The sequence below is a fragment of the Podospora bellae-mahoneyi genome, chromosome 7, assembly GCF_035222275.1.
Source record: "Podospora bellae-mahoneyi strain CBS 112042 chromosome 7, whole genome shotgun sequence".
Classification (NCBI taxonomy): Eukaryota; Fungi; Ascomycota; class Sordariomycetes; order Sordariales; family Podosporaceae; genus Podospora; species Podospora bellae-mahoneyi.
This window is the reverse complement of record NC_085886.1, coordinates 3,908,869-3,934,045: the sequence shown is the minus strand read 5'-3', so window position 1 is coordinate 3,934,045 and position 25,177 is coordinate 3,908,869. Positions and strand designations below refer to the sequence as shown.

Below are 25,177 nucleotides of genomic sequence, written 5' to 3'. Positions count from 1 at the left end.
CGGGCGTGGGAGACTCTGCAGTGAGATGTTGAGAAAGCACTTCCAGCGCCGCGGTTCGGGACAAGAGCTGGACCCCCACTCTCCCATGCCCAATGACGCCAAAAATTGCTTAGCTCGATCCTGTGTCGGAAAACCGTTCATGTCCATTGGCCAATGCCAGATGCTGCACAGGCCACCGACTCACGTGCCTACCATTGGAGAAAAAACGACGTGGAAAATCAGATGGCTCCAAAACATTGTGAGACTGTCTGATACCTAGTACCGTGGAACGAATAACAGGAGAATGAGACACCGCTGAAGCCACCTGCCACAGCTTTGGGAGCCCAACTGCTTGGCTGTTGGTTTTGCAAGCACAAAAAAAAAAACACTGGAATACCTGGTACCTTAGGCACCCCACACTGGTCCTGAATAACAGTAGCGCATGCTGTAGCGCTTCCCCGGGGACATGGCTCACCTGGTTGTGCCTGCCACTCCGGGTGCTTGGCTCCCCAGGGACCAGCTTATCTGTACGTAATCAGAGGGTACCTCGGGCAGGATGCAGCTTCCTACATGGCTTAAATCCCACCCTGATCCTTTCGTCGTCTCTTTTTTTTGTGTTTGACAAGGCTCACGTTTCTCCTGCCGTCTGCAAAATTCTGCGTCGTGCGCCAGCTGTTGTTTGTTTAGCCGTCCGACGGCCCCGCAAGAGCCCCAAAAACCACCCAATGAGCCCACAAGCCGCCACCGGCGCCGCCGCCGTTGTGGCCGCCCCCGAGATACGGGCGTCGTCCGGCAACGACTCTGACGATGCCGATGGGCTCCTCGAGGCCATGGGCTACAAGGCCGAGTTGGTGCGCACTCGTTCCACTTGGCATGTCGCCTTCATGTCCTTTGTGCTCGCCTCGATCCCCTACGGTCTCGCTACGACGCTCTACTATCCGCTCCAGGGCGGCGGCCCGGCCGTTGTCATTTGGGGCTGGGTCATCGTCTCCCTGATCATTCTCTGTGTCGCCGCTTCGCTGGGAGAAATCACAAGCGTGTATCCCACCGCCGGAGGTGTCTACTACCAGACCTTTATGCTTGCGCCCGCAAAGATTCGCAGGCTCAGCGCCTACATTTGCGGCTGGTGCTATGTCGTCGGCAACATCACCATCACTCTTGCTGTGCAGTTCGGAACCACCTTGTTTTATGTTGCCTGCGTCAATGTCTTTACCAACTCCGAGGGCGAGGAGATCTGGGGCGCCGAGACATACCAGATCTGGCTGACCTTTTTGGCCATCACTTTGCTGTGCAATGCCATCTCGGCCTTTGGCAACCGCCACTTGCCCCTCCTCGATGTGAGTCTCGCATCCCGTGTCTTGCTTGTCTGTCGCTAACCTTCTTGCTGTTCTACAGACCTTTGCCGTGTTCTGGACCTTCGCCGGCATCCTTGCCATCCTCATTACCGTCCTCGCCGTTGCCAAGGAAGGCCGCCGCTCCGCCGAATACGCCTTCACCCACTTTGAGCCCACCTCCGGCTGGCCTGCCGGCTGGTCGTTCATGGTCGGCCTCCTTCACGCCGGGTATGCCACCTCGTCTACCGGTATGGTCATCTCCATGTGCGAAGAGGTCCAGCATCCCGCCACCCAGGTCCCCAAGGCCATGGTTATTACCATCCTCATCAACACCATTGGCGGGCTCCTGTTCCTCGTGCCGCTCATGTTTGTTCTTCCCGACCTGGCGTTGATGGTGCAGTTGGCACAGCCTGTCCCGGCCATCCTCAAGTCTGCCGTTGGCTCCGAAGGGGGTGCCTTTGCCCTCCTGGTTCCCATCATGGTTTTGGGTATCCTTTGCGGTACCGCCTGCACAACCGCTGCTTCGCGCTGCACGTGGGCCTTTGCTCGCGACGGTGCCATCCCCGGTTCCAAGTGGTGGAAGGTGGTCAACACCAAGCTGGATGTTCCCCTCAACGCCATGATGTTGTCCATGGCGATTCAGATCATTCTGGGTGCCATCTACTTTGGATCTCCCGTAGCGTTCAACGCCTTTTCCGGCGTGGGTGTCATTTCCCTGACCCTCGCGTATGCCGCCCCCATCGCCGTGTCCATGCTCGAGGGCAGAGCCCAGGTGAAGGGCGGCAAGTTCTTCTTGGGCAAGTTTGGCTGGTTCTGCAACATCATTGCTCTGGGTATGTTTCCCCTTGGCAGCACCTGACTTTTCGGTTTTCCACATGCTAATCATTTCTGCAGCCTGGTCCGCCCTCGCCCTTCCGCTCTTTTGCATGCCTGCCCTGCTTCCCGTCACTCCTGAGACGGTCAACTATGCTCCTGCTGTCTTGGTCGGCTTCGTGGCCATCGCGGCTGCGTGGTACGCCGTCTGGGGTCACAAGAACTACCGCGGCCCCCCTACCGAGTCCCTTGGCGTCCAGCCCGTGTCTCGGGATGGCGGTGTCGTTCCGGGCTTGTCTTCTGGTCCTCAGCAAGCGTCTGAGCCATCCATCAAGAAGGACTAAGTCCTTCGGCTTTGAAGACCAAGTCGATATTCCGTGTGCATGTTTATTCAACGTAACGTATAGTCGCCGGGCGTTTTGGGTGTGTGTGCAATGTTTCAAGTGAGTGCAACCTGAGGCTCAACAGATACTAATGATCATGATGGTTGGATACCCTAAGGAGATGGCGGGATGCTTTTATGGATGCGAGCGAGTCAATCTGTTTTCAACAAATACCCCGTGTCCGTTTTGGGCGATGCCACGACGGAGACCAGGTTCGCGGTGGGAAGAGCAAGAGAGGGAGGAAGAGGCGGAGACGTGCTTTCAACTCAACTGATACCCCTTTATAGATTTTTCTTCAGCCCATGTGATGGGATGGAAGACATATAGTATGGTAGTTACATAATTGGCCACAAATATAAAATACAGAACAGGTCAAAAGACCATCAGGCCTGGGAAAACACTTTTTATTATGCTGAACCCTCTGCTCACTGTGCAGAGAGCTATTTCGCCTCCCGGCGAATTGGTATCAAATTATCCAATGAAACATGCATCTGTCTGTATCTACCCAATGAACCCTAGTGCTGGGACTGCTTGTCTGACAACCTGGTGTTCTTCCAGAACCATGTCAAGATCCAGCCGCAGCCAATCATGACCATGCTGATGATCAACAAGACTTGCTGTGCGTCGTGATAGGCCCATGAGATGCCGAGACGGATGGGTGTGCCTTTGCGGTAGCCGAGCTGCGTGTACATGCTTCCAGAGATGCTGGTGACTTGCATGTCGGTCAGCTGGGGAAGCCTGTCCCGGATGGCCCCGGGGAACACGTTGGTCCAGACGGCTGACGCAACAGTGGAGCCAACTGCCGTGCCTACACTGCCAAAGAGGTCCAGGATGGCGAGGATGGCAGCCATCTGGTTGTGGGTGACCTGGCTCATCATGGCGAGCTCGGATGCGACGACCAAGGGCCCAGCGGCAAACGAGGCAAAGATTTGCGTCATGACAATGTAGCCAATGTTGACGTCGGGGCGGCGGAACTCGATCATCAGGCCGATGCCGAGGAGCATCAGCGGCAGCGAGTAGTAGACGGCAACCCACTTGAAGCGACGAGTCTTGCGAATGGCCCATCCGAGGGGGATGGAGGCGAAGCACATGCCGGTGCGGTAAATGTTGGAGATGTACGTGGCCTCGGTCACGGTGGTGTTCCAGGCGACCATGCACATGGACGAGAAGAAGTTGCCCCAGACCATGGCGCTGGCAAAGATGAGGGTGAGCATGATGCCCGCCAGGAGGACGTTGGGGTGGCGGAGGAGGTGGGCAGGGACAAAGTTGACGGGTGCGAGCCACTTCTCATAGGCAACAAAACCGGCCACGAGGAGACCGCCAAAGATGAGAAGGCAGATGATGAGCGGTGAGCGCCATTCGTCGGCTTGATACTTGTAGATGGCAATGGGAACAAGGAACATGGAGAGACCGACGCCGAGGATAAAGATGCCGAGGAGATCCATCTGGATCACAGCCTCCTTGACGCGGGTAAAGGTAATCTTTCCAAACTGGCGCGGCTGGATGAGACCCATCTTTTCAGCACGGTGCTGGTTGTAAATAAAGATGAGAATCAAGGGGGTGACAATCACGGGCGTGACGATGGCCCACATGCCCATGCCCCATCTCCAGCCAGGACCTCCGTTCATGATGAATCTGTCGGCAATGGGACCGCCGGCCCAGGTCGTCACAATGTATGGGGAGGTGGCGTAGGCGAGCATCAGACCTCTGTTCTTCAAGCTGGTCGTGTCGGAAACGAAGACGGTGATGCAGTAGCTGATGCCCTGCGCACTATTGGTGGTCACGGTGCCGGTCAGTTTCTCAAGATCCAGATAAAACTCGACTTTGTACCATGCCTGAACTTACCCAACGGTGGAAAACACATAGGCGGCCGCGTACTGCGTAACATTCTTGCACGCAGCCATCATGACGAAGCCAATCGTCCAAATGAGGAGCATGAGAGCCATGCCCTGCGGCCGACCCCAAATGTCAAGAATCTTGGCCAGGGGCAGCTTGGAGACGCCGCCAAGAATGCTCGAGACAATGTACACCACGGGAGTCAGACTGTGGGAAGAGAAGGTGCTGGTGACGAAGGGGCTGTACGCCCTGGCGCACACCTCCTGCAGCGACGTGACAAAGTAGATGAGCCAGATGCTGTCAAATACACCGGTTAGCGTCCCATCCTCAAGCTGTCTGTTCAACCGCCTTCTTACAAGACATAGGCTCCAATGAGGTGCGACTTTGGCCAGACGAGCTGCGCGGCCTCGATGGCTCGAACACCAGCCTGAGCATCGCTGGAGATGGCGTCTTTCTCCAGGTCCGCAGAGCTGTGTCCTCTCTCTTCGATGACGGGACTAACGCCCTCATCCGCCGACAAGCTGGCTGGCTGCTTCTCCATGGCCATGGCTGCGGCAGTGGACGGTGGTGACAGAGGAAGAAACGATATATGCCAAGAATGGCAAGACGGAACACAGCAAGGCAAGCAGCAAAACAGGCGAGAGACGTGGGTGATGTTTTATTAACGAGTTAATCCCCTTTCGCACCTCTCTACCACCCAACAGACCCGTCAATCGCAGCCATGCACACTCCCACACTTTCACACTCCCACACTTTCACACTCCCACGCTCCCAAATCACACACTCCCAAAACCAGCTTGCGAGAATTTCCGGATCCTCGGCGGGCGGATGGGGCAACCTGGATCCACAATCACCCACCCCCAAGCCCGTCCTTCACCGGGACGAGGACGAGAGAGGGGTCGAGCCCCGGCAAAATCTGCATCCCGATTCGAAGAAAAAAAATTGGCCACGGCCAACAGACAGGGGTTCGATCTAATCTCCATTATCTGATCATCTGATTGCCAAGGCCCATGCATGCACGGCCTCGATGGGGCTATTGGCGATAGCGCCGCAAGCTCTGCACTGCGATGCGAGACCGGACAGCCCTTGTCGCCGCCCAGCAGGGCCTCCGTTGCAGACACACCCGCCCACCAGAAACCGAGGCTACCCACCCCATTCGACGTGACCCTATAAAGAGCTCTGCAAGAGCTGAGCTCGGGGGAAAGTGATCGCCCGCCCTGATGTTGTTGTTCTCTGCCTCCCACCAGCTACTACCTACTCAACAACCGTCGAGACCCATCCGTCTGCCAGAATGAAGTACATCACCGCTCTCCTCGCTGCCGCCGTTGCCGGTGTTGTTGCCCACGAGGGTCACGACCACACCACCCTCGGTGACTACGTTCCCGAGTGCTCGCTCAAGTGCCTCAGCGACGCCCGCAAGAGCGCCACCACCTGCAAGGACGACACCGAGCTCGAGTGCTTCTGCATTCTCGAAAACTACCGTGCCATCTACGATGCCAGCGTTGCCTGCGTCATGGTTGCCTGCGGTCAGGACGTTGCTGTTGGTATGTTTAACCGCCCTGTTTGGCTCTGAGTGCTTGCTGACCATCAATCTCTCCCCAGCTGAGGTCCTTCCCTCTGTCATCTCCATGTGCGACGAGGTTGCTCCCATGACCACCACCATCGGCGGCGGCACCCTGGAGCTCCCCACCGACTCTGCTTCGTCCAGCGCTGGTCCTGCTGCCACCTCGACCACGACCGACGATGCCGCCCCTGCCGAGACCAGCGCTCCCGGCTCTGGCGCCGCCGGCCTCACCGCCGGCCTCGTCGGTGCCGCTCTCCCCTTGGCCATGGCCGCCCTCCTCTGAATAACGCGGACGGAGTGATCCTTGTATATTTTGATACCCGTGAGGGTGCCGGACAGGGGTAGCCCAGCCGGGTGGGTTAATGTATAATATGACACGAATGAAACCTTGACGAATCGTAATGAAGCTTCATGGCCAAAAATTTGTTTCCCAGTGCATCGTCTCAGCCTGTCCCGTGTTTGCGCTGTGCATATCCAGCTTTGGATAGTGACGTGAGCCAGATGGTGATATAATTCAACAAGGGGTGGGAGCGGTGAATGAACATGACGAAAGAAAGCACCGGAGACACGCATGTGCGAGAATGAGCACCAGGGCTGTCATGGTAGGCCTCAACTTGTGCAACCTGAATCCGAGTGTTTGCTGAGCGGAAGCAGTGAGGCCTACAACCATCGCGAGAGGCCCAGTCAAACTGAGACTGGAAGGGAGGGAACGGGAGGGAATGGACATGAGTATATGTTGGCGTCACCGGCAAGGAAAAGACAGAGATATTAAACGCATACTCTCCTCGTTCCAGCTCGCCACCGTTGTTTCCAACCAGCAACAAAGTGATATTGACGCCGACACGATGGCGACTCCATATTCAGAACCCAAAAACTCTCTTCAAGCCAGCAAACCAGTCGTGGTTGGTGTGTACGGCATCCCTGGCTGTGGCAAGTCGTCCATGCTAGTCGAGCTGAGGAACAGGTTGGGCGAGGAGCAATTCAGCTTTCATGAAGGCTCCCAAGCTATTGCCTCTCTGCTTCCAGGAGGCCTTGCCGCTTTCCACCAGGCCAGCCAGGACGAAAAAGCGCGCTATCGTGAACTTGCGATCAATGCCATTGCAAATGAGGCCACCAAGAACCAAAAGGTTGCCGTTGTTGCCGGTCATTTTATGTTCTGGTCCGAGAAAGACCAGCAGTACCACAAGGTCTGCACCAAGGCCGACCTCGAAACTTATACCCACATAATCTACTTCGACACGGCGGCAGATATCGTTTCGCTGCGCCGTCAAGACGACAAGGGGAGAGAGCGGCCCACAATGACTCCGGCTCGCTTGGACGACTGGGCCAAAACGGAAAAGAGGGAGCTCCAGCGGCTGTGTCGTAGCAGCGGCATCCTGTTCATTGCGTTGTCTGAAGCAGAAAGGGGGGCCCTGTCGGTGAGGATGATCAACCTTCTTCTGGACTTTCAGCACCATTGCTCCCAACATAACCTACGGCTTGCGCAGAATCGCCTAGACAGCATCAGCCTCAGGTCGGGCTTCACGATGGACTGCAAGCAGCCGTGCACAATGCTGGTGTTGGATGCCGATAAAACATTGGCTACTCAGGATACGGGCAAGCTTTTTTGGGAGGTGATGCTGAAGAAGAATCTACTCGATCCGAGCTCGTTGGAAGGAAAGTTCGAAGATCCTTTGACCACGCTCTTCAGCAGCCAGCTGGGATACTCGTACACAGCCTTTCGCCAGGCAACATTGCTCTATGAACAATACTCCGATGAGCAGGTCTTTGAGGGGGTTTGCCGGAGCATAGCGTCCCTGGTCAAGATGCATCCAGCAATGGTTTCCCTGCTGCAAACAGCTGAGCGCAAGAGGAATGTCTCAGCAGTGGTGGTAACGTGCGGTCTGCGGCGTGTTTGGGAGATCGTCCTGGCCAATCACGGGTTGATGGGGACAGTCAAAGTCATTGGCGGAGGGCGCATTTCGGACGGGTTTGTGGTCACAGCCCAAGTCAAGGCGTCGCTGGTTGAGCGGTTGCAAAACATGTATGGCCTCTATGTGTGGGCCTTTGGAGATAGCCCCTTGGACATTCCCATGTTGCGCGCAGCGGACGAGGCTATTGTAGTGGTAGGAGAGCAATATGTGCGGAGCAGAAGCATGGAAACGCACTTGCTCCAGGCCATCGACTCGGGTAACTTTCGTCCGCGACAAGTCTTGCTACCAGAGACTGCAGCACCGCGCCTGGATGTTGAAAGGCTTCCCCTTGTCAATATCGAGAGCTCCGAATTTCTTTTCGAAATATCCCGTCAACGTGACCATCGACGTCAGCCAACTGCCGAACACCACATCGTTCATGCCACAGGCAGAGCTGCTGCCAAGCTTCTGACCACAGCCACGCGTGACGCAAGAGTTTCGGGGCCGGCACTGCGCGAGGCACATCGACTCGTGGGGCGGTATCTTGCAACAGAGCTATTGCCGGATGTCGTTGGCACCGAGGAGTACGAGATTCCGCACGTTCAGGGGCATCAGACACTTGGTCATCGCGTAAAGAACGAGAAGAAGACAGCAATTGTGCCCCTTATGCGTGGGGGCGAGTCCATGGCATTCGGTATCAGTGATGTGCTTCCGCTTGCCATTTTTCTCCATGCCAAAAGGCCAGAAGACGTCGAAGCGCGTCACTTGTTGGGGCTCGAGACGGTTCTGCTGGTCGACTCGGTGGTCAACACTGGCAAAAGCATTGTTGAGTTTGTGCGACACATTCGCGGCCTGAATTCCAGAGTAGGTATTGTGGTGATGGCTGGGGTTGTCCAGGCCAAGGCGGTTGCTGCCGGTCCTGAGGGAGTCCTCCACCAACTGCATCAAGGCGATCCCAAGGTGGACGTTGTGGCCTTTCGGCTATCCGACAACAAGTTCACGGGGAAAGGGGTGACTGACACGGGGGCGCGCCTGTTCAACACGACCGAGTTAGAATAGAGGCAGGAAATGGGAAACGGGGGACGTACCTCTGGTGTTGGTTGCTGTAATGGTCTGTTGTTGCATTGGGATGGAATTGGAGGTGACAAGATTGGACATGTCGGTGCGTGGGGTCGTACAAGCGGTGTCCGTCAAGGTACCTGTTGGAGAAAAAAGTGGGGGCACTCTAAGCTCCAAGCTCTGGAGCTGGCACCACCTGGATCTGAGCATTCTTCAATTTGCACTTGTACACATGATCAGCATTAGAAATGCCTCTGTCAACTCGATTTATTGAATCTTTATTTACTTGCCGTTACTGTCGCAGTGCCTGAGAGCGTGGCTGATCGTTCCCAACGCCACCGGCGGTACTTGACATGATGCTTCACTCCCAGGCACCGCAGGCTTCGAGCCAAATGTTTGTGTCATCTCCTTGCTAATGTTTGGACACTCGACACAGACCACTCATCTATCTGCCTGCAAAAAGCTGCCAGCCTTTCGAGATGCAAGCTCGCCGCGCTCAGAGCGATGCCCTGCTCGACGACCTCGCGTAATTCTTCCCATCTCGCGTCAGCGTAGCAGCGCCGATGTATCTGACACCGGCTCTGAACGCGACCTGGTTTGCTGGCTGGCTTTGCGGCGTGTCCTGGTGTTCATCTTGGCCCAAGACTCCTGTCATTGGACGTGCCAATCGATGAACTGTTGGCTTGCTGCGGAAGTTGGCTCGCTGCGGAAGCACAAAGCCAGGACATTGCCCATCATCACCACACGGGCTTGCGACTTTCCGCCATGCTCAGTGGAACAACACATCCCGCAACCTGATGTCCTTGACGATCGCCTTCACTCAGAGTACACCCCAGTATCCTCAAAAGGCCTTGCTCCCATGGCAGCCCACGTTCCCTTGCACATGAGGTCAAGATCGGGTTCTACGGCAGGGAACAGAAGCTCCGACTTGCCATCGAAATACTGCGTGATGGACCGGTCCTGTTTTGCCCAGTGTTAGCCAGTGATTCTTACTTTACGGCCACTTGGAGGCTGCGACATACCAAACCCAAAGTCAACTTGATCACGCCATCGCCAAACCCCTCGGTAAAGACGTATTTGGGCTTCTTGCCCTTAACGGCCCGCACCACGTTGTCGGCGCAGATCTCGGCCTGGCGCGCCGCCACTCGCGAGTTGGGATTCCGCACCTCGGCCTGGGCAACGTCACCGCAGACATATACATTCGGAAGGGAATCGTCGTCGATTTGAAGGTTGGGCTTGACCCGAATGTGACCAGACGGGGTGATTGTGTTTGGCGCGAGGCTCGCGACGATGCCGGAGGCGGGCTTTTGTCCGGTGCAATTGATCTATCAGCAGTGTCTTGTCAGCATCGAATCTCGGTTTGTGGTATTAACAATAAACCTACGAAGCAGTCACACTCAATCTTTCGTCCCGAGCTCAGCGTGATGAACTTTCCGTCTACAGACTGTGGAAGCACCTTCTCGCCGAGGATGACGTTGACGCCCAGTCTTTCCATGGCTTCTGAGGTACCCTGTTGCAGTCCGTTGCCGAAACGGTGCATCAAGGCCTGCCGAGAGTGCACAATGGTGACAGACTTGCCCGGATATCGGTCCTTTGCATCCGTGGCCGTTTCGACGCCCGCAGCGCCACCTCCGGCGACGACAATGTGGCTGGCATTCTTGACGCGCTCCTGCATTGCTTTAAGCAGCTCAATCGCCTCCTCCTTGTCTTCCACGCCGGCACGAGACGGAAGACCATCGGCGACGTTGGATCCGGTGGCTATGATAAGATACTCGTACGGGATCACCTCGCCACTCCGCAGGAGCACGTTCTCCCTTGTGAGACTGGTCACACGGTCACGTACCCATTGCACCAGCCCCTTGGGCCCCATGTCAAAAAAGTCGGGGCTGTAGGGAATGAAGGCTTTGTGCTCATGGCCTTCGACGACGCAGAAGCGAGGGAAGACCCAGGTGAAGTTGAAGTGGCTGTTTGGCTCGATCACGACGATGCGGTAGCGGCCATCTCGGGGCACGGCGCCCGCCAGGAGGCGCGCAGCGTAGAGGCCCGAGAAGGCAGCTCCAACGATGACAATGTTTTTGACGTCGTCTGGACCGATGGACGCGTCCGACTTTGCGAGCCGGTTCGCAATCTTGGCCGACAGACTGCGGGAAAAGAAGTTGTAGTATGTGCGAAGACCATAACCCACCAGCCTGAGGAACAGGATGGCCTTTCGCAACCGCTGGAGCAGCGTCATCCTCTGTGGTGGTTTTTCGGCCATGGCGGGAACTGTCTGGGTTGGGCACTGTCACTCACCAGCAGGATGTCGGCGACCCTGTGGTGCCGAGAACGTCATTCTATATGCTCACTGCCGTCCCGTCAAAAACACACAAAAGCAACCCCTCCAGGTACACCATGCTCAAAATGGGCCGCAAGGGTCGGAAAGAACTGGAGACAGCACGGCAATCTGGTACGGAACAGGAGACAACCGCCGACCAGTATTGGATAAACACCCCTGGCGAGGGGAGTGGAAAAGCGCACTTTTTTGCGCACTTTTTTCTCCAGCATGGTGCCATGGCTGCGTTGCAGAGAGCTGTTCTCCGTTTCCCCGCTGGGATGGTGGGGGCCCAGAGGTGGCTCTCAAGATTATCTCCATGGTCCGATTGATAATTTGACTTGGCACTCGATAGGGGTCCCACAGCCCACCCGCCCGCAACCGAGGAGAAAAGTTTTGATCGTGGGATGCCGTCCCTGTTGTCCCTGCCATCCGCACTCCGACGGCCAGCCGGTATCGGGACATGCTCGTTTCGTCGGCTGCATTCCAGGGCGACACATCAATTTGGCAACAGAGTCAGGTACGGATACAATGAGCTGATATTTTCCCGCCCCAAATATCATGGACCAAAACACCTGTTTGTATACACAGTTTTCCCAACCCAAAACAAAACGCCCTGATAAATCCATGCCAGCCCGCGCCCAGAAACCCAAAAGGAAGCAATTTGTTACGTCTCCACTCATGACAAAGCCAACCGGTCCTGTCCTTTAGAGCTTCTGCTTCTTGGAAACCGGAGTGGCAGCGTTGAACTTGGGGTAGCCCTTCTCCTTCCACTCATAAAAGCTCATGCCACCGGCAGACTTGGGCATCTTGACCATGAGAGGCACCGAGATATCAGTGGCAGTACCGAGCGTCTCGGCCTTGTGAACGATGGTCTCCTTGAGACGCTCGTAGCCCAGCTTCTCGTAGAGGCCGACCGAGGAGGGCGAGGCCTCAAAGTACATGGGCAGGTTGGTATAGTCGACGAAACTGAGACCCCAGCCAGCAAGCGCGGCACCGGCCTGCTTACCCTGGTGTTCGGGGAGGACACCGATGACGTGGGCATCTGGTCAAGAGCATCTCGTGTTAGCAATTCTATCCCGTAAATGGGTCCGTGGGAAGACGTACAGATGTATTGCTGGTCGCCAAAAAGCTGCTCACGCATGTCGTGAAGGGGCTTGAGTACCTTCTCAGCGCGCTCCTTGGCCTCGCCTTGGAGCCATGGAACACCTTGGAAGGCGCGCTCCTCCACGGAGCGGCGGCGCAGAATCACATCGATGAGACCCATGCCGACAATATCGCCATTGTCGGTGTCGACGCACTTGTAGGTGTATTGGGAATCAGAATGATGCCACCAAGCGAGGGTGCCCTTGGCATGTTCCTCACGGAACTCTGGTGAGTTCACATTGCCTCCGGGGAAGAGGATGTTGAGCATGATCTCGCCCATGGGGTCATGGTGGAAGGCGGCAAAGTAGGAATCATACACGCGCTTGATGTCGGGAATGAGGGCGGGGAGGACGACGTGGACCATCTTGACGGTTTTCTGGGGGTTTGGGGGAGCTGGCTTGGGTGGTTTGGAAAAGGTATGCTTCAACCGGAACGAGCAAGAGACCCGATGACAGAATCCAGGATGAGAGCACTGTTATATGTAGGGACGCCAAGCGTTAGATCGGAAGCGAACCAACAAAAATATGAAGGGGACTGGACTGTCCCGCCATCAGGGTTACCCTGGAGAAGGTCCAAATTCAGTTGCAGGCTCTTTGGGGTGGCAGCGACGCAACGGCGACATTCAGACTATCGATTAGCCACGTGTGGCATCACTGTTCCCGTCCATCATGGTCCTGGTCTAGACAAGCCTGGGGAGTTGAGAGGACCATGCAGAGGGACAGGCCATGCGCCAATTTTGGCTCTGTTTCCGCTGGTGGATGCTTTGCATCCTTGTGTCGGTTGTTGACTACCGCCATCCTCCAGCCTACTGATACAAATGAGAGAGATCGAAGGGTCGTTTCCCCTCCAGTCTCATGCTAGGTACATGCGCGCTGTTGCCAACAATGAACACCTGAAGATTATCGAGTCCATGGAGAAATGTTCAGCTGGAGGAGGGGTTTCATTATGGGTGGCCACTTGACGTCGTGTGATGGTTTTTCCCACTCAGTCGTTTTTTTCAAGGCGCAGTGGAACAGGACCCACCGCGGTGTCCTTGGTGGAGAACAAAATAAAGTTATCAGATCGGGTTGGTGCTCGCCATTGGCTGGAACAACCAATGTCCCCACAACGACTTAACCACCGTCGAAGCCGAAATCGCTTGCAAAGACAGATCTCGCGTCTTCTGTTACCTAAAGAACAGCGAAAAGAGCCAGACGGGCTAAACACCTTTGCCGAACTGGTCAAAATGCCGCGGTGTGTCCACATTCTCTGTCAAAGACCAAGCGATCTGATAACCCCCCTTGGTCACCTGTTTCTTCTGCACACGCCCCCTCCTTTTTCGTTTTCGGCTGCAGGGCTGAGTTGTCAGAACTCGAGCGCAAGCAACATCTCCGTTGCCGATGCCACTGGGGTCGTTGATGAGGTGGTCATATCTTTAGTTGTGGGGGTGGAGTATCGAGCAATATCGATCGTGGTCGTGGGAGACAACTTCTCCGCCTTCTGTCACACTCGCTCTACCGACTACCGTGCTACGATCGTCAATGTGCGTTTGCGTTGATCCCGCCGCTCTGGATTCAGATGGCCATGCGACAGTCAGGCCTTGAGTAGCCACTCACCCACTCTAGCCTCGTGGGAAGCCTGTCACCGATCAGCATCCAGCATGCAGTGAGATGGGGTGGTGAAAGATCCACCCATGGATGGTCACATTAGTGATGAAGAATGCGCAAGGAGTTATTTTGTCTAATCTTATTCAACGCCCATCAGCCCAAGCAATGATTATATGGCCGGTCCATCGGACCATTCAGCTCTCCTCGGCCATCTTTCATCTCCCAACCAAAGCCTGGTGCGCTTGCCCAAACCACGCTGTGGGGACAGTAAAATAGAGGCTTTGATTGGGGAAGAAAGCCCTGAAAGATAATCATCAGGCTTTTAAATTTCTTGAGAGACTTCCAAAGATAGTTGCAAGGCTGTGAAAGATCGTCGTCGACAAGCGTGTGGGTTATCTTTTTATGCCCCGATATTTTTCCACTTGCCAAAGACCGTTCTTAAGGAACTGCCGCCGGACCTGCGGCTTTCTTGCCAGCCAGCTGCATCTTGGCCGCCCTATCCGCACGCCAGCCAGGGCATTTTAGTCTGAGAACTACAGAAACAATATTAGTTCTCCATTCAAGCCAGAGCTCTGCTACCCAAAAAGTTGCACGTACCAATAACCGCAGTTCCAACCAGGAGCAGATCCAAGACCGCCAGTCCCGTAAAGCACCATCCACTCCCCATCTTGGCCACCAGTGTTGGTGTTATCACAGACACAATGGCAGCCCCGGGGTTTCTCAGCAAGTTTCCCAGCGCAAACGCTCCTGCCGCCTGTTGAGCAACACATTCGGTCAAGAATGCTGTAGTGGTGACAAAGACCCAATTCATCCCAAATCCGGCTGTTAAATACCGCTGGTTAGTTTCCCGTTGCGGCGGAAGTTATCTGACAGGAGTACATACTCAAAAATGTGGCAAACAAAACTGCTGCTGGATGTTTGCTACCATTCACCATCCATCCATACAGCAGAGTCCCCAACACACAAATCAACACGCCCCAGATCTGGTCCACAAGTCTAAACTCTGGATCAATCTTGGTGTCCTTTGGCAGTTGCTCAGCTGCCCTGGCCCTTCTCCAGTCCGAGGCTCTACCACCAAGCAAACTCCCCACAATCATAGCAATTCCTACCGCCAGAAAGCCAGCGCCGATTCCCGATGGGCCCCATTTGTATCGCTGACTCAGCTCGGTCGGAAGTTGTACGGCAATGGCGAAGTAGGTAGAGTAAAGCATAGCAGTGTTGAAGCTGACGATACCGATGGGAGGGTAAACGAACAGGTTCCAATACCCTTTGAGGGTTGGGATGGGCGGTGGAGGACCCCTTTCCCAGCTCGGCGCGAGAGGTGAAGACATGGAAGGGGGCCAAAAGAAGATGGGCCGTTCTGTGTAGATACGGCCTCCACCCACACGGGCACGAAGAGTCTCAGGGAGAGAAGAGAGAATCACAAGCCAAAGTATGCCGCTAGAAATCGCTTTGGCACCTCGTTAGTCGGCGGACGCACAACATGCAGGGAAGAACACACCAAGAAATCCGAAAATCCATCTCCAGTTCGCCTCTGCCAATGCACCACCCAACACGGGACCCAGGACAGGACCGCATTGAGGGCCCATGAGAAAAATGCTCATTGCGAATGCTCGCTTCTTCGGCTCCGTGATCTGGGATGGACTGACGTTAGCAAGTTGGCAACGAGAAAGGCGAATATATCTACCCACGTCAGCAACTGTCCCTGCCCCCATGCTAACAACACTAGCACTGCCAAACGCCTGCACGACCCTCAAAAACACCAGTGCTCCGTAGTTTGCTGGTACTACAGCAAGAAGCACGTTCGCCAAGATGTAAATGGCAAGGCTTATCAAGTACAATGGACGGCGACCCTTCCAATCTGCAAAAGTGGACCAGAATAGCGGCTGTAGACGATATCAGCATCTTTGTTGTCTGTTGATGGGATTGGGGAGGGTAAAGGCTTACACCGAGCGCAAAAGTCATCATGAACACTGAAACCGTCACATTGATGGCGGTTGGGCTAACATTGAACTCTTTTTCCAGCACCGGCAAGGCAGGAAGATATATACCTCCCGCCAATGGCCCGAAGAATCCAGCAATCGTTATAACAGACAAGATGAACTTTCGACGGAGAGGGGAGAAATCGGTATAAGACCCAGACCCATCCTGCTTCGGACTCGGATTCAGGCCCGGCGGCTCGTCTGCTGGTGGCGGGCCATTCGGTAAAGACTCATTATTGGACGTGGGAAGGCCTTGATGGGAGGATCGGGGACCTAAAGGTAAAGATGTTTTCTCGGGAGTATTGTCTGTCGGGGAAGGAGGCAGGGATATCGAGGCCGGGTCATCATCACGAGCAGGAGGGGGAACACGTTCAACTAGAGGGATTCTGTCTTCGGGAGAATGGGGGCGACTATGGCGGGTGCGTGATCTTGATCTTGATCGGGACTGAGAGGAAGATGCTTTGTGCGGACAAGATTGTCGAGAGCGTCCTATCTGGACGGTGAGCTCAAACCTTGCCATTCTGCAGGCATGCCACAGCAAATTGACAAGGCCAATAGGGGATGAACAGGTATTGTGAACTGAGAAGCAAAATGGAATAGAACAGGTATTCCATTTTCTTCTACTTTTTTTTATTTTATAAAAAATAGAAAAAGGGAGAGGGTTAAGCTGGGTTCAGTTCAAGGAGTTCCGGGCTGGTCACACCGAGAGAAGCGCTACCTAAAGACAACAACCTACTCACAGCGGACAGCCGGCCGGCCGCCCGGGCCTCCGACCTCATACTCCAGCACCTCCATAGCCCGGGGTGTGAGGGCGCAGCACCTGCCGCAGCCTACGGGACACAGCAGCAATCCATCTCGACCTCTTCAAAAACATACGGCTTCACATCATGCTGAGGTGCAGCTGGGGTCCCGAGTAATACAGCGCCTCACCCCCATTCCATCCCTCCAGCCTCGCTGCACGTTAGCGCTAACCTAGCCCCCCTGCCGCTGCACCTCTCTACCATTGCATTGGGTCACACGTGCGCAGCAGCGAAATGCGACCTATCTGCGACCAATACAGTGCCCATACATGAATATTCATCGCCTACCTGCTATTTTGAGCGCGACGATCATCTAGGTTATGCCTTATATCCCGAAAGGTTGAACTGCAAGCAGCTGTGAGTCTCATCTTCTAGATCGCATAGCAGACCACAACAATGTTGGGATTCATTGCAGAGCTACTGCTTCTCGCAGCCATCGCTATTTTTCTAGTCTACTATATCTTCTTGCTACCACCAAGATACCCCGAAAACATCCCTACCATCCCCTTTTGGGTAGCCCTCATTCCCTTTTTCAAGGATGTCGACCAGTCCGACATTTTTCGTCAATATATCGACAAGCCACTTCGCACTCACGGCGCTGTCAAGTTCTTCTTTGCGGCTCAATGGAATATTTTGGTGCACAAGCCCTCTTACATCGCCGAGATCTTCAAGGACGAAGACCTGTACGAAAAGAGCGGAAATCAAAAAAAGATCCCTCATAGTGTTTTGGCACAGTTTCTTGGTACCTAATTATTGTTTGCTTCTCTTCAATGAATACGGGCAAAATAGCTGACACAGGGTACCACCTTAGGCGACAACATCATCTCTAGCCATGGTCAAGTCTGGAAGAAATACCAGTCTGTCATCCGGCCAGGGCTGCAACGAAACAATTTCGAGGTGGACAAGATCGTCTTGAATGCCGACAAACTGTGCATGCTCGTGAAAGATGCCCAGTCGCGCGGTGGAAGAGGCCGTGGCGTTGCTGTTCAAGGGTTGCTTCAGCGGTATTCCGTGGCCAACTGCTCTGAGGTCATTTTGCAGACCAACTTTGATGCAAGTACATTCTTACGTCCTTTCACAAAACGCTGGAAAAAAGACCACACGTGAGATTAACACTCGGTGCTACTAGGCTCTCTCGGACAACGCACCCATCAACATTCTGCAATCGGCAGTCAAGCGTGAGATTTTCAAGCCCATCTTTATGAACTTTCCCATTTTGGACCAGTTTTCTTTTCCAAGTCGGTTACGTGCCAGGAAAACTGTGGACAAGTTTCGAGGCGCCCTCAGGGATGCTTTGATCGAAAGCCACGATCCCTCCTCCGCAAAATCGTCAGCGCCCTGGCCCAAAGATGGATTGGGCCGCCGGCTGCTAGATGCTCACCAGTCCGGTGAGTGGGATGAAAAACAGATGCATGACAACTTGACAGTTCTCTTTGTAGCTGGCCAGGAAAATCCCCAACTGTGCCTGATATCCACTCTTTACTTGCTAGCCAAGCATCCTGTAGGTGCACTGTGTTGGTCCGAATGTAAACAAAGCTGACGAGCTGTTTAGGAAATTCAAGCCAGACTTTATGAAGAACTCGTGTCTACAGGACTTTCAATCCCCGCGCTAGCTCAAAACATTGAAATGCTGGCCAACCTCCCGCTCCTGACTGCTGTTATTCTCGAGAGTCTGCGTCTCTTTCCTCCCATCGGCCAGCTCATCAATCGGCGCACCTCCCAGGACACGCTCCTTGGCCACGCTTCCATTGTAATCCCCAGCGGCACATACGTCGGATACAACTGCTACTCGACAAACCGGGACCCGGAAGCTTGGGGACCGACAGCAGACCAGTTTGATCCTTCTCGTTGGGGCGGTGATGTAACATCCATCCAGAAGCAGCTCCGGTTACGCAAATCTAAAGCAGAGTTTATTTCTTTCCATGGGGGCCGCAGAGCCTGTCTCGGGGAGAAGTTTGCTCTGTTGCAGATGAGGGTCACACTGTGCAAGCTACTGGGGGCGTTCATGTGGATGCTGGATCCGGAGTGGATTGACAGAAAGACGCCAGTAGGTCCCGTCTTATCGCCTCGAAAGGTTACCTACCAGTTACGGGAATAATGCGCTAACTGCAGGTCGTGTTTGTCCTTCTATCCAGGCCGGGCCATTGTACCCCAGGGATCTAAGGCTGGTCTTTGATAGCAGGGAGTTGGGGTCCGAGAAGAAGGGCTAAACGTTGAATGGATCGTTGGTCCTGGAGAGCGGAAGCGGGCATAACGTAGATTGGGTAGGCGTTTATAAGAACGTGCAGGTAATTTGTCTCACATTGATGATTGTGCCGTACCAAACAATACTCTGGACTCATGCTGTCGTGTGTTGATTAGCGTGTTTTCCCGGTGCGCCGAATGTGGTGATATCTTCACAATAGGTACCTGCCTATCATGCAGACACGTCTTGGCGTGGGTATCATGCCGTGGACCGGCATGGCGGCCGAATGCGCATGCTGCTTCCACGTTAAGTCATCCATGGAATCTGTCAGAGGGATCTGAGTACCGACAAAAGTCGATTGGATTATCGTTGGTGGATGACGGAGAGAGCCGGCCACAGGCCATGCGCGTGGTGCAACGGGTACGAACAGTTACTCAGGACGACTGGAGATATGCAGACGAGCCAAGCTCAGCCTTCCTGATCACCCACAGGAAACACGGCGTCTGCTATTCATATCTGCATTCGTGATTCGGCCGTCTTCGCAGTACACGGCGGTCGCACCGTGACCGAGGCAGGCCGCCCAAGCCCCCCTTTTCAGATTTTTACGAGTATGCTTGCGCCTATCTGCATCCACACAGTATGATGGCTCCAGCCCCAGGCAATGACTCGAAGCACCAAGAGCGCCTATCTCGTGCTCGATTGTGGTGCGAGGCGGCTACCAGCCAACTCAAAAAAAGCCCACTTCAGCCCGGTTCAGTCATCAAACAAATAGATGGTGCGCATGTGAAAGGATTCAGTTGGCGGACTACCGGTACCCCGCTCCAGCCTGCCCGGCCATGCCCCCGGCTCGGTCCGGTCACGTCAACGACAAGCCACGGACAGATCTGCGTGATGCCTGCAGCAACACAACACAGCATCGACACAGCATCAACAGCTTCTGCCAACCACTCGCCTGCTCTGCTGCCGAATCAATATCACAATCCAGTCTTTTTTGGGACTGTGGCAGTAACACCTCTCAGCCCTGCAGCGGCAACTCTCGGACCCAACAAAACGCTTGCCTTGATCCGGGTACCGGGACAAGCAGAGAAACGACAACAACGCTGCAGGGCCTCCAGAACCGTGGCCTACCTATCTAGCCTTGCTGCAACTTGCGGCCGCCAATACCCGGAAGGTCAGGACAGCAGAAGGCTGTTGATACGCGTGGTTCTGGGAGAGGAACGTGATATAAAAAGATGCCATGATCTCCTACCTGGTGAGGGCGTGTTTGCTCATCACCCCCCCAGTCTTCACCTACTACACGACATCTGCACTTTGCGCCCAAGACACCTCTTGCCTACCAAGTGCTTTTCAGTTGCTTAGCTTCTGCATCCTCGCCGTGTGTCACGTTGTGCTTGTCCACATCTCTTGCTACCACATCTTCCACCAAGCCGAGGAGTCATTGCGGAACCCTCTCAACTCTCTAAACCCCCCCAGTTACCCTGTCCCTGCACAAAAGGCACCAAACGTCAACATGGCAATGGTCGTGGAGTTTGGCAACGAAGGCCAGTCCATCTATTTTCGCTATCAAGGTTCCTACCTCCAGGACTCCGAGGGGAACCTTGTTCACTGCACCGGCTCTCAAAAGCAATGGGTTCAGGACAATTGGTCAACAATCCAGTCGAGCCACAGCAAACCCGATGCCAAAATATACCAATCATCGTCCCCCAATGGTCAGGGCTACACCACCGCCATCATGATTGGAAATCATGGACGTATTGTGGACGGGGACGTGTTTGAGAAATTCTTCGTCAACCTCCTCCTCACCCAGGCCGACCTCACGACCCATACCCTGCCAGTCTCAGCAGCAGGAGAGGATGCCGATATCGAAGCTGTAACCGAGCAGATAGTGGACCTCTTCGACAGTTATCTCAGGTACGATGGTGGCAAGGGTGACCAATGGAAGGTCTCGGGCCGTAAGTACTTTACACAACGGGTGCGCCACTTTACATCACGCAAGGCCAAACTTGAGATGTGTCTTCCTGCATTTCCATGCAAGTCATCCAATCCCGACAAGGTTACTGGCCCAGATCCAGATCGTGGTGAAGAGCTTGCATTGGAGAGGCTGCACGGTTTTGTCACCGAAATCGAAAAGATTTACATGCCTGGCGCCAAACTCTGGGTTATCAGTGACGGACACGTTTTTAGCGACTGCATTGGTGTCGATGACGGCGAGGTGGACAGGTATACCGCCTTGCTCAAAGATATGAACCGGGAGGTTGGCTCTCATTTCGGGGATCCTGATCGTATAGGCTTCAAGTCTCTCGTTGATCTCTTCCAACTGGCGTCCCGGAACGATGACCTTTCCACTCTAGCATCCCGACTCAGCCTTCCCCCGATTGAACATCACCTAGACACCAAGATTACTGAGGAAGCCGAGCTCTGTAGGCGGATGCTTGTTGCGGGGTCCGGGCCTCGTAAAGAGGCTATTCGGGCAAAGATTGATTCCAAAGATGCCACAATCACCCGTCTGTACCGCGGCTTTTCCAAGTTCGTGCTCGAGGATCTGGAAAACCACCCGCTGACCCAAAGGATGTCACGGTCCAAGCAAAAGAAGCTGTCAGCCAAAGTGGCCTTCGAGATGATTGTACGCAACCACGCCTACTCCAACCTCGTGGAGATGCTGTTTCCCAACTACATCCGGTTATCCATCCACGCACACAACAATGCCGGTCCCAAGTTTGGCATCCAGCTTGTGGACCCCGCCAAGGTACGGGCCGTCACCTCCCTTTCGGCCGACGGCGAACTCATGACTTCGATCGACCTGCTCCATGTGCCCACCCCCTGGCACAACTGCGTGGTGGCGCTCCAAGGGAGTGAAATGATGCTGATGACCAAGGCCAAACTTGCCCGCGCCGCCCTGAGCAAGGGCTCCTTCACTGGCTCTCTCACCAAAACTGACTCTGGCCGAGCATACTTTGAGCTCACCAAGCCGCCAAAGAGGCCGATTGTGATCACCATGTCGGAGAAGATCGGGCCCCTCTTCAACAGGGTCTCAACACCCATCCGTTCCTCGCCGCAGTTGTTCAGGCGAGCCACGCTTTCCATGTCAGAGCCCATGAAGAGTTCGTCTCCGAGTGTGCCAAAAGCCCGAGGTCCGCAGGGGCCCATGACAGCGGCTCCGAGGGTGGGAAAGAGAATGTTTACCTTTTCAGAAAAAACCGTGGCGGCTTCCAATCAGCAAACCATTCCACCAAATCCAGCTGTAACCCCACAGTCCGCTGGAACCAAGAAGAGATATACCTTCTTTGGGTTGTCATCCGCTGCGGAAAAGAGCAACGACGTGGCAGCCGTGACTATTTTGCCGGTTGTAAAATCGCCTGCACCTGTCCTGTAAAGCATGTTAGGACCGGGCTTGGGAAGTCGTAGATGCCCACGAGCCCGACACAAGATCAGCAGGTTGTCGTGTGAGAATTTGGGGCGGCGTTTGGGCACATGTTCTTGAAGAAAAGATCGGGTTTTAGATACTAGTTAATGTTATAAACGACAGGGCTGATAACACATATAGAGAGATAATGCATTACAGAAAGAATATCTTAAATATCATAGCGATCTTGTTCTTACACAAAGTGTGAATCATAGGTCGACAAGGCATAATAACCTCTGCCAAAACATCTGCTGACTACTCAGTTCCCTGGTGACAAAAAGAGGAGGGCACAAAAACAAAAGCAAATGCGGTTTATGTGGATCGAACACATGACCTTCAGATTAATGATTGAAGTGGACTTCAGTCTGACGCTCTCCCAACTGAGCTAAACCCGCGATTCTAGATATTATGTAAAGATGGGTTTTTGATTCATAAGACGCTTAATTTTAGTTACTAGCTGCTCTCTTAATAGCGTTTATCCAACAATGGTTTTAAACTGCTGCGAACAGGCGAGCGGCGGCGGCACTGACACCCGCGTGGGTAGCCGCGCGAGCAGCCGAGTTCATATCCAACATCACTCAGAACAACAACCTATCTGGAAAACTCCTCAGAGAGTTGGGAGGTCTTATCTTCCTGTCCTGGTCCCTCTTTGCATGCTTGCATCCCGCCTCATTGAAGTGGATGTAGCTGCTCATCACAATAGGGACGTCCAACGCTTGCAGGTAGTGTAAACACTCTTTGAATGGGTTGACCGGGACAGATTTTAACTGCAGCTTTCTGTGATTTCTTGCATAAGATACATGGCTGGTTTAGTGTAGCAGTCCCCAAGACTCTAAATTTCTTACTTTAATACTTACCTACCCACCACCTTAGAACACCTTGGAACACCAGTCGACGACTATTTTAACACCTCTTCACTATACTTAAACAACCTAATAAGGAGACTTTAACGCATTTTGGCAATTTTTAAGTGTATATAGACTATCTATTAACACCTATAAGGCTATCTTTCAATACTTATAGACTATTTATTAATACCAACAGATTATTTTAGCACGTATAGACTATCTTTTAATACATATTAGCAAATGTAAATACCTATAGACTATTTTTCCACACTTATCAACCATCATTTAAAACCTATAGATGACCTTTTAACTTTCGACTAAGGGTATCTTTCTACACCTATTAAGTATCTTCCAATACCTATTCGTTAACTTCCCACATTGTATGTATTTTTACGTCCTCCAGCTTTCTAAGCTGGAGGGGATCTGGATCTGTGTTGACTCATCTTTATATGGTGCTGCTGGTGAACATGTCTGGTAGTACTGCCGCCCTTGATATCACCCTGCGCCAGGATGGTGCAGTTATTCATGGTGCCGGTGAAGACCTAAATCATTATCCTAGCACCATCCGGACTGGCCAGCCATACATGCCGGATTTCCAGCCCGGATCTTTGGCTGCATAGTAGCAGCGGCGCCAAACTTCACCAAGTCGCCGTCCATGTTAAGATTATGGGGGGGTCTCGAAACGATAGTTGGTCATGATTGGTGTCCCCTACTGGGCACGGAAGAAAGAGACTGAACTCGAGCATATAACCCCATGGGGGGCAGCGCTGTTGCCCACCCAGCTACTTACTCACATTGCTAAAACCACTCGGTCTCAGCATGACTTGCAAAGCGGCTGGATCTGAAAGAAAGCAGCTGGAGTGTGGGTCTGAACGGGATTCAAAGTCATTGAATTGGCAGGCATGGCGGGCATGCACTCGCAAGGCGGGCTGATGGGCGGGATTGAAACTCGAAAGTCATGGGGAAGTCTGGCACTCGCCATCAAAAGCTTCATTTCACAAGGACCGGCATCGCCAAAAGAGCAAGAGGAAAGGCCACCTGTACAGTCAGATAGTTGCAAGCGAGGTTAGATCTGAGAGATGGCTGTTGAATTGTGGGTTGTTGAACACGATCCATAACCATTGAACTGGTAGCCACGGAGGGCTCACACTCCAGAGCGGGGTGATGGGCAGGATCGCAATGCGAAAGTGGTATGGAAGGCTTGCTCTTGCAAAAGCGTCTCGGTCTGAGAGATAGCAGTTGAATTTTGGATTGTTGAACGGTATCTAAAGTCATTAAACTGGCAAGTAGACGAAGATGATGCCGATTCCTGTGCCTCTACTACCCCTGCCTTACCTGGTCTTCTACCTTGGTGATCGCTCTGTACCGCACTTCCGTAACTTTTTGCTCGTCTGAGTGGTGGGCCATTCGTCAGACCGGGCATACATATTCTGCAGTGTGGTCGGTAATAGGCCGTGTCAGCCCCGCAAGTTGAACCCGTCCTGATATCATTGGGTTGTGATATGCACAATCATGCAGTCAGTCGTCCCAGTTGATGCCTGATAGGTTGTACCGGTACTGGCTAAACTAGCTGCAGATGTCTATCTGTGAACTGGGTCGCTTCGTGTCCAACTTTGCTCCTCCAGCATCAACCCTCAAGCCCCCAATCCCACCACGCAGGCAACACCACTGGCACCCATCTGCAGCCCTGCTTCTGCTGCCCCCATGCCTCCGTGCTACCAAGAAAATGAGCAATATTGGTCAGTCGACATTTTACATCAGCACCCGCGATGGCTGTTATCTCACCCGTACTTTTTACACTAGCGACAGGAGAGGGATAAAAAGGTTTCTCTTCTCGTCCTGCATACGGCTTGCACCTTTCTTTCTCTCAAACAGCCATTTTTCTTCTTAGCGCCAGTCTCCAAAAAAGCCCCATTTGGAACCTCTGTTTTCTGTATCCAGTCTGAGCAACTTTCCATTGAATCTGAATCTCGAAAGCGATTCGACCTCTGTACCTATACAACAATCACATGCCCGGATTTTCAGAGCATCTTATTTGAAAACCAGTCAGGGCTAA

The 25,177-nt window shown here is 53.7% G+C and overlaps 10 protein-coding genes and 1 non-coding gene across 11 annotated transcripts; 6 read left to right on the top strand and 5 right to left on the bottom strand.

Annotated features, from left to right (window-relative positions):
• Window positions 1-267: 267 nt before the first annotated feature.
• Window positions 268-2,908, top strand: QC761_700110 (uncharacterized protein). The gene is made up of 3 exons (XM_062881599.1): window positions 268-1,316; window positions 1,375-2,146; window positions 2,208-2,908. The coding sequence occupies exons 1-3, from the start codon at window positions 705-707 to the stop codon at window positions 2,468-2,470; spliced, it is 1,647 nt and encodes a 548-aa protein (XP_062728959.1). The 5' UTR covers window positions 268-704; the 3' UTR covers window positions 2,471-2,908.
• Window positions 2,909-3,024: 116 nt separating this feature from the next.
• Window positions 3,025-4,892, bottom strand: QC761_700120 (uncharacterized protein; the record flags this gene model as incomplete). Its single annotated transcript, XM_062881600.1, has 3 exons — window positions 3,025-4,279; window positions 4,355-4,642; window positions 4,702-4,892. The coding sequence occupies 3 exons, from the start codon at window positions 4,890-4,892 to the stop codon at window positions 3,025-3,027; spliced, it is 1,734 nt and encodes a 577-aa protein (XP_062728958.1).
• Window positions 4,362-6,192, top strand: QC761_700130 (uncharacterized protein; the record flags this gene model as incomplete). Its single annotated transcript, XM_062881601.1, has 2 exons — window positions 4,362-5,889; window positions 5,948-6,192. The coding sequence occupies exons 1-2, from the start codon at window positions 5,637-5,639 to the stop codon at window positions 6,190-6,192; spliced, it is 498 nt and encodes a 165-aa protein (XP_062728957.1). The 5' UTR covers window positions 4,362-5,636.
• Window positions 6,193-6,628: 436 nt separating this feature from the next.
• Window positions 6,629-8,860, top strand: QC761_700140 (uncharacterized protein; the record flags this gene model as incomplete). Its single annotated transcript, XM_062881602.1, has 1 exon — window positions 6,629-8,860. One exon carries the CDS (start codon window positions 6,629-6,631, stop codon window positions 8,858-8,860), a length of 2,232 nt encoding a protein of 743 aa, XP_062728956.1.
• A 243-nt stretch (window positions 8,861-9,103) lies between these two features.
• On the bottom strand, window positions 9,104-11,469 carry QC761_700150 (uncharacterized protein). Its single transcript, XM_062881603.1, has 3 exons — window positions 10,245-11,469; window positions 9,883-10,185; window positions 9,104-9,820 (listed from the first exon to the last, which is right to left on the bottom strand). The coding sequence occupies exons 1-3, from the start codon at window positions 11,115-11,117 to the stop codon at window positions 9,677-9,679; spliced, it is 1,320 nt and encodes a 439-aa protein (XP_062728955.1). The 5' UTR covers window positions 11,118-11,469; the 3' UTR covers window positions 9,104-9,676.
• Window positions 11,470-11,674: 205 nt separating this feature from the next.
• On the bottom strand, window positions 11,675-13,518 carry QC761_700160 (uncharacterized protein). The gene is made up of 2 exons (XM_062881604.1): window positions 12,279-13,518; window positions 11,675-12,216 (listed from the first exon to the last, which is right to left on the bottom strand). Exons 1-2 carry the CDS (start codon window positions 12,679-12,681, stop codon window positions 11,879-11,881), a joined length of 741 nt encoding a protein of 246 aa, XP_062728954.1. The 5' UTR covers window positions 12,682-13,518; the 3' UTR covers window positions 11,675-11,878.
• A 621-nt stretch (window positions 13,519-14,139) lies between these two features.
• DTR1 (Dityrosine transporter 1) lies at window positions 14,140-16,580 on the bottom strand. Its single transcript, XM_062873256.1, has 6 exons — window positions 15,851-16,580; window positions 15,595-15,789; window positions 15,405-15,537; window positions 14,787-15,353; window positions 14,501-14,725; window positions 14,140-14,436 (listed from the first exon to the last, which is right to left on the bottom strand). Exons 1-6 carry the CDS (start codon window positions 16,403-16,405, stop codon window positions 14,342-14,344), a joined length of 1,770 nt encoding a protein of 589 aa, XP_062728952.1. The 5' UTR covers window positions 16,406-16,580; the 3' UTR covers window positions 14,140-14,341.
• On the top strand, window positions 15,478-16,450 carry QC761_0113910 (uncharacterized protein; the record flags this gene model as incomplete). The annotated part of the gene is made up of 2 exons (XM_062873257.1): window positions 15,478-16,385; window positions 16,444-16,450. The coding sequence occupies exons 1-2, from the start codon at window positions 16,171-16,173 to the stop codon at window positions 16,448-16,450; spliced, it is 222 nt and encodes a 73-aa protein (XP_062728953.1). The 5' UTR covers window positions 15,478-16,170.
• Window positions 16,581-17,081: 501 nt separating the features above from the next.
• Window positions 17,082-19,405, top strand: DIT2_1 (cytochrome P450-dit2; the record flags this gene model as incomplete). The annotated part of the gene is made up of 5 exons (XM_062881605.1): window positions 17,082-17,427; window positions 17,497-17,738; window positions 17,815-18,186; window positions 18,238-18,732; window positions 18,821-19,405. 5 exons carry the CDS (start codon window positions 17,082-17,084, stop codon window positions 18,893-18,895), a joined length of 1,530 nt encoding a protein of 509 aa, XP_062728951.1. The 3' UTR covers window positions 18,896-19,405.
• A 975-nt stretch (window positions 19,406-20,380) lies between these two features.
• Window positions 20,381-22,243, top strand: DIT2_2 (cytochrome P450-dit2; the record flags this gene model as incomplete). Its single annotated transcript, XM_062881606.1, has 1 exon — window positions 20,381-22,243. One exon carries the CDS (start codon window positions 20,381-20,383, stop codon window positions 22,241-22,243), a length of 1,863 nt encoding a protein of 620 aa, XP_062728950.1.
• A 336-nt stretch (window positions 22,244-22,579) lies between these two features.
• Window positions 22,580-22,668, bottom strand: QC761_0113870. The gene has a single exon. It is a non-coding gene; the product is annotated as a tRNA-Phe (tRNA).
• Window positions 22,669-25,177: the final 2,509 nt, after the last annotated feature.